Source organism: Pyrus communis, chromosome 3, assembly GCF_963583255.1.
Source record: "Pyrus communis chromosome 3, drPyrComm1.1, whole genome shotgun sequence".
Classification (NCBI taxonomy): domain Eukaryota; kingdom Viridiplantae; phylum Streptophyta; class Magnoliopsida; order Rosales; family Rosaceae; genus Pyrus; species Pyrus communis.
The window spans coordinates 14,370,880-14,377,979 of NC_084805.1; the positions used below are offsets into that span (position 1 = coordinate 14,370,880).

Genomic DNA, 7,100 nt, shown 5'->3' on the forward strand with positions numbered 1-7,100 from the left:
CCCGATCAATTCTTGACAAATATATTATTTTACCTTCATTGATAATAGCAAAAAATATCGTCAGTAAATTATTATTTCAATTCCCGAAATGATATAAGGACTTAAAAGATTGAAATAGAAAAATGCATGTTAAATGTACAAATAACGACGTTTAATTGTCAAGAAAAGAAAATTATAACAAATTTCTTTTTTATTTTTTAACTTGTTAAAAAACATAAATAGATATACGGTTACGGCTAAATGCATACACGATTATGAACAACCGTTTATAAACAGTTATAAATATATTCGTTTATTTAATTATCCAATGAATAAAGTTTGTACAGGTAAAAATTTAAATAGTTAGGGGTAAATAAACTCAGACCGCTGCCTGTCATAACCACACAACAAATATATGATATCTTAATTTATGTCAGCAACAAAAGCAAAAGATTAAACAAGGCAGGCAGACCATAAAAAGTAACACCAAGCAGCATGTAAATTTGAAGGAAGATCCTTTACCCTTTTATTCTTATTCTTTTCAATTCTTTTTTCTTACCCATTATTTTTTGTCTTATTATTTTTATATAAAAAATTAATATAAAATATTCACGTAGCTTAATCGTGATCGTTCAAATAATAGAGGATGAAAGGGTAGAGAAATTAGGAAGATAGGAATCCTCCTCCGCAAATTTTGACCGAAAAAATGCAGCAGTACAAAAATAAAGTTGAAAATATAATGAATTATACGACTCCATTCCCATAAGCCTCGAAAGCATATAGCACCAGACAGAGGAGAGAAGGTGAGGTAGTGTGTCAATGGCAGCAGGGGATGACTTTCCCTTGACGGGTGGAGGTGAGTTCGATTTTGTTTGTTCGATTCAATTTAGTTTTAACTGGGTTTTTAGTTTGATTACTTTTGTCTTAATTTGGTTTGCATTAGACTTAAATTACAGATTATTTGGTTTCAATTTGCATCTTTTTCCTGGCTTCTGGATGAATACCTTCACAAATTAGCCTGCTTGGTATTCTTCTTATCCAATTTTTTTCTGTTTTTGAAACTAATGAGTATTAAGTAATGTAGTTATATTCGTTCTGTTTAAAAACTATAAATTATTTTAGATTTTAAGCATTCTTCTTTCTTTCTTCTGGGTGTGTTTGCTGATATCAGGAAATTTCAAAAATATCGCGTAACGTCGTCGATATCTCAGTAGGGAGACTACATTTTTCTAACAAAATGACGTGGTTGTTGATGGTAGATTATTACTTAACGTGCTTATTTTCTATTGGTGACATATTATTTGGTTTGCAAATTTGATTTAAAATTTTGATCTTTCTAGCATTACCCTCTCAACAATGTCATGTAAAATCTTATCTAGTTTGGAAAAATTCTTTAGTGTGACTGTTAGATCATCACGTGACATTCTATTTATGTGTTCTAGGTTCATGAACATCATCTGTCTTCAACCTATATTATTCAAGACATGTAAACTAGTAGCATCATGTACAAAACCTCCCTCACACTTCATCCTTATTTCTGGTTCTTCTCTTTATAGTGTCGCTCGGGACACAAGCAACTACAGTCCATGGATTCTCAATCAAGGAAGCCACCATAGACGATCTCCAACTCGCTTTTGAGCACAACCAACTCACCTCAAGGCAACTTGTCCAATTTTACCTTTCTGAAATCAGTAGACTCAACCCTTTCCTTAAGGCGGTCATAGAAGTGAACCCGGATGCGCTTGACCTTGCTGACAAGGCTGACTATGAGCGCAAGACTAAGGCGCCGTCCGCAACACTCTCCAAGTTACATGGCATTCCCATTCTTGTCAAGGACAACATTGCAACCAAGGACAAGTTGAACACCACATCTGGCTCTTATGCTTTGGTTGGCTCAGTTGTGCCGTGTGATGCAGGCGTTGTCACCAAGCTGAGGAATGCCGGAGCTATCATACTGGGAAAGGCCAGCTTGAGTGAGTGGTCGAATTGGAGGTCCAATTGTGCTCCTAGCGGTTGGAGTGCCAGAGGCGGCCTAGGGCGGGTGAGTTGAGGATCCTTAATTCCCTCTTATATAGAATACCTTCACTTTAATTTGTTTGCTTAAATTGTACTGTTAAGTTCTCTTGCTAGATGCCCGCTATGTTATGTTACACCTTTCAATATGAAAAGTACATTCAAATTCAAACAAGAATCCGCTTGGTTAATGGTCGAGATTGACAGTTTGATAATATAACATAGTAATGTGGTGTGAAAGCATTTCTATAATTTAGACCAGACAAGAATAAAATCAACAGACTAAACCATTTACGTGGAGTGTAGAATCCTTACAATATTGAGGTGACGCCTAGCGGCTCAAGCAGTGGGTCAGCAATATCGGTGGCAGCAAATCTGGCAGTGGTGGCACTGGGGACTGAGACAGATGGGTCAATTTTAAGTCCGTCCAGTTTTAACTCAGTAGTTGGCATGAAACCAACAGTCGGTCTTACTAGTCGAGCAGGGGTTGTCCCAATCTCCTCAAGACAGGACTCAGTTGGGTAGGTGGTGATCAATGTCAATTCTTTTTCACTATGCTCCTATGTAACATTAATGGATACCTTTTATTGTCGGATGACTACTTTTCTTCTCATTGTTTCTTGGTATTGGATTGAACAGGCCTATTTGCAGGACAGTATCAGATGCTGCTTATGTTCTTGATGTAATCGCAGGCATTGACATCAACGATATTGCAACAACTGAGGCATTGCGGTACATCCCTGACGGTGGCTACGCACAGTTTCTCAAACTTGATGGACTTAAAGGAAAGAGATTAGGGATATTGAAAAAATTCTATGACTTAAATGATACTTTCTTGACCCAAACTTTTGAACAACATGTCAACACATTGAGGTAAGTAGTTTTCCCCTCTTGTATTAATCTCAACTCGAGACATCGGTCTATCTGATGACACAACACTATATATATTCAATTTAGGAAAGGAGGTGCTGTTGTGGTAGACAATTTGAAAATGGCTCATGAGGTCAATTGCCGTGCAAGTGGCGAACATGCGTTGTCATTTGAGTTCAAAGTATCCTTAAACAGATACCTTAATGACTTGGTGGATTCCCCGGTGCGATCCTTGGCAGACGTGATTGCCTTCAACAAGAAGAACTTGAAACTGGTAAGCAAATAGGACTCAGTTTATTCCTTTCAATTTCTCGTCGTAGACTTTGCTTTACATGTTCAGTTGATAACTAAATATGGCAGTCTAGTGGATAATTTTTGGGCTAATACATACATATACGGCTCATTTTTGCGTAAGATTTACAAGGAAGAATGGTCATTCGCAGGAAAAAATCGATGAATACGGACAAGAGCTCTTCGAAGCGTCCGAGAAGACTAATGGAATAGGGGAAAAAGAGCAGAAACTGTTGTCAAAGTTAGCGACACTGTCGAGAGATGGATTTGAGAAGTTCATGACAGATAACAGACTAGATGCCTTGGTGACCTATTCTAGCAGTGCGTCTTCTATCCTTGCAATTGGTGGTTTCCCGGGCATTGTTGTGCCAGCGGGATATCATGACACTGAAAACTACCCTTTTGGCATTTGCTTTGGGGGACTAAAGGGTTCGGAGCCAACGTTGATTGAGGTCGCGTATGCATTTGAGAAAGCAACTAAGATCAGGAAGCCTCCGCTTCTAGACCAACTTATCTCAAGTAACACCACTCCTACTGCTCCCGATCAAGTTGAGTCTGCGACATCCACCATCGCTGCAGCCACAGAAAGACTTGGCCTAGCCGCTCAAGAGCACCCCCAAGGAAGTCTCTTGCAAGAAACTGGTCAAATATAATCGACCCCAAAACAAGAAGGCTCCTTGCTTCGGGGGGACGTCTATTAAAATGAAATGATAAAATTCATATGCTAGTAAATATTTCTGTCTTAGAAAACCATATGACATCAAATCTTATTGAGTATGCGCAATGACAGTTTCTCGACTCCAAACTGTTCAACATCTCAACACAGGTTTCGGGTTTCCAAATAATTATAAACTGGAATTTTGTGATCATCGTAAACTCTGTTACTAAGATGTTGGTCATTTGTTAAACAACAAATTTGGTGTCAAAATATTGTCGACAATGAATTGATAACGTTCGTAACGTTTTGTTCCTGACAATTAGATTGCTTGCAATTGGGGACATCAGCAAATTACTTAAACCTGCTGCGGAACAATAAACAAATGAAATCGCAAAAATATTGATTTTCAAACAACCTTTGTTTAAATGGCAAAAAAACCCATCAATTTCTAGCTTTCATCAATTCCATGGCTACCACCAATTCAAGGCAGAGACTTTTCTCTCTCCTCTCGTTTCTTATTCTAATTCTTCAATCCAAAATCTCATCTGGGTCCGAAACCCCAATTGAAGAATCCACCATTGACGACCTCCAGATCGCTTTCAAGCTCAAGACTCTGACTTCACGGCAACTGGTTCAGTTCTACCTGGACAGAATCCAAACCCTCAACAGCCACCTTAGAGGGGTCCTGGAGGTGAACCCAGATGCGCTTTCCCAAGCCGATTCCGCCGACGAACAACGCCGGAAATGGGAATCGAACCCATCAGCCAGAACCAGAGCACTGCCGAAGCTGCACGGCATTCCCATTTTGCTCAAGGACAACATTGGCACCAAGGACAAACTTAACACCACCGTCGGCTCCTTTGCGCTGTTGGGTTCCAAAGTTCCGAGGGATGCCGGGGTTGTGGCGAAGCTGAGGAGCTCTGGGGCTGTGATTCTGGGGAAGGGTAGCTTGAGCGAGTGGTCGTATATCCGGTCGTTTTCCGCGCCGTACGGATGGAGTGCCAGAGGCGGCCAGGGTGTGGTGAGTTCGACTTAGACTTGACTATCAGCTGCTTAAATGTTATGTATCGGTGTGATTAGTAGGGGCCACTGAACCGTCTTTGAAACTTTAACATATGATATATCTATGCAGTAGCATTATAAAGTTTTGAGTTTTGATCATTGTCAAGTTGATATTTAGTTGTTAACGATCCCGAAAACTAGTGAGATATTTTGCTAAATTAGCGTTTGCACCGAGTTGTCATCACCTTTAGAACGTTTCTGTGTTTCATTTAAGCGTTGTGATTAGTAAATGTGATTGCCATTTAAGCACTGCGAAATTTGGTTGCGGTATGCATGAATCAGTCACTAAATTCTACTTTATCTGTGGATTTCATATATGAATTTGGCATGAACCAGAATCAAAGACGTGTGGTTTTGTTGCTATATGCAGAATCCTTATAATTCATCGCTGGAAGTTTGTGGATCAAGTAGTGGACCAGCAATATCTGTATCTGCAAATATGGTAGCTGTGGCTTTAGGGACAGAGACTGACAGCTCCATCTTATGTCCGTCCAGTTATAACTCGGTAGTAGGCTTCAAGCCAACCGTTGGTCTCACTAGTCGAGCTGGAGTCATCCCAGTGAGTCCGAGACAGGACACAGTTGGGTACGTGATGTGCTTAATGTTATCTAACAAATTTACTTTGCGCCTGAAATTTTTCTGTTTCTTTATGTGATCACGCATTGACACTTTCCGTTGCTGAAAGTTTTGGTAATTTGGATTAATTGATCAATTGTAACATCTGTTTGTCTAATTAGCTCAAAAGTGTGAGTAACAAAGTGATCATTTGGAACTTAGAACAGGCCAATTTGTAGAACAGTGGCTGATGCTGTTCATGTCCTGGATGCCATTGTCGGTATTGATAGCGACGATATCGCAACGCATGAAGCATCACAGTACATCCCAGTGGGTGGCTATGGACAGTTTCTCAAGGCTAATATGGTCTCAAAGGAAAGAGATTGGGGATAGTAAGTCGCTTGTTTCGTGAAGTCAAGGATGATTGTTTCTTGAATCAAACTTTTGAGCAGCACTTTACCACACTGAGGTAACAGATAAACAGAATGCATTTTTCGGTGCACTTTCTAGTCTATAATTATGACATACTACTCCTTGCTGCAACGTAGGAAACAAGGTGCAGTTTTGGTTGGAAATCTTGAGATAGCCAACATTGAAGATATTCTCGATTATTCTTTGAGTGGTGAATTTGTAGCAATGTTAGCGGAATTCAAAATGGCCTTGAACCCATACCTAAGTGAACTAGTTGAATCTCCGGTGAGAACCTTGAGAGATGTGATAGCATTCAACAAGAACAACTCAGTTTTGGTGAGTGTCTGAGTAGTGAGTACAAGACTCTGTTTATGCATTGATGTCTTTGTCATTTTGTTATTCCAAAATATTGTGTGGCATACAAGTTTAAATTAGATGCATTCGATAACCACAAACGAACAGTGAACGAAACTTAATGGTCACCTACAGGAAAAGATGAAAGAATATGGACAAGATCTCTTAGAAGCTGCTGAGAAGACTAACGGTATAGGAGCAAAAGAGCAAGAGATATTGTCAAATTTAGCAAGACTGTCCAGAGATGGATTCGAGAAGTTGATGAAAGATGAGAACCTAGACGCGCTGGTGACTTATTCCAACTCTGCTCATTCAATCCTTGGAATTGGTGGTTTTCCGGGCATTGTTGTGCCGGCAGGATATCATAACGATGACAAGTACCCTTTCGGCATTTGCTTTGGGGGACTAAAGGGTTCGGAGCCAAAGCTGATTGAGGTTGCGTATGCATTTGAGCAAGCAACTAAGATCAGAAAGCCTCCGCCCGTTGGTTCTCAAGGCCAACTCCTCTCTACCACCGCTACTCCCACTCCGGAAGTTGAGTCATCAATACCCACCATTGCTGCAGCCACAAGAAGACCCGTCCTAGTCACTCAAGAGAACCTCCAAGGAAAGCGGTTGCATGACAGCAGTCGACATAAAGTTCTCTAGAAGGATACTTGGGGCAGTTTTAAGAAGAATCAGTTTAATTATGCCGCTCAATGTCCATGAGCTCTAAGAAGTCAAGTCTAATGTGATTGTTGTTGTGTGGAAAGGTTGTAGATTGTAGGTCCAAATCCTGTATATCGAACGGAAAAACAATTATGCTTCTGGTGAATAAATAATGTGTCATTAGCACCTGTGAGTGTATGGTTTTGCAGGTTGTATTGATATGGTTGTATCATTAAAACCCCGATTATCCCAAATACAA

At 40.0% G+C, this 7,100-nt stretch overlaps 1 protein-coding gene and 1 pseudogene across 1 annotated transcript; both read left to right on the forward strand.

Moving 5' to 3' along the window:
• Positions 1–671: 671 nt before the first annotated feature.
• Positions 672–3,958, forward strand: LOC137728074 (probable amidase At4g34880). The gene is made up of 6 exons (XM_068466961.1): positions 672–835; positions 1,536–2,020; positions 2,299–2,513; positions 2,632–2,865; positions 2,950–3,136; positions 3,306–3,958. Exons 1-6 carry the CDS (start codon positions 799–801, stop codon positions 3,804–3,806), a joined length of 1,659 nt encoding a protein of 552 aa, XP_068323062.1. The 5' UTR covers positions 672–798; the 3' UTR covers positions 3,807–3,958.
• Positions 3,959–4,089: 131 nt separating this feature from the next.
• On the forward strand, positions 4,090–7,034 carry LOC137728073 (probable amidase At4g34880; annotated as a pseudogene).
• The last annotated feature ends 66 nt before the right edge of the window (positions 7,035–7,100 follow it).

What these genes read in the sequence shown, in the direction of transcription:
- LOC137728074 (XM_068466961.1), top strand. Translation starts at nt 799, where the DNA reads ATGGCAGCAGGGGATGACTTTCCCTTGACGGGTGGAG. An exon ending in CTTTCCCTTGACGGGTGGAG is followed by an intron (nt 836 to 1,535) that starts GTGAGTTCGATT and finishes TTCTCTTTATAG; the next exon opens with TGTCGCTCGGGACACAAGCA. An exon ending in CAACATGTCAACACATTGAG is followed by an intron (nt 2,866 to 2,949) that starts GTAAGTAGTTTT and finishes TATTCAATTTAG; the next exon opens with GAAAGGAGGTGCTGTTGTGG.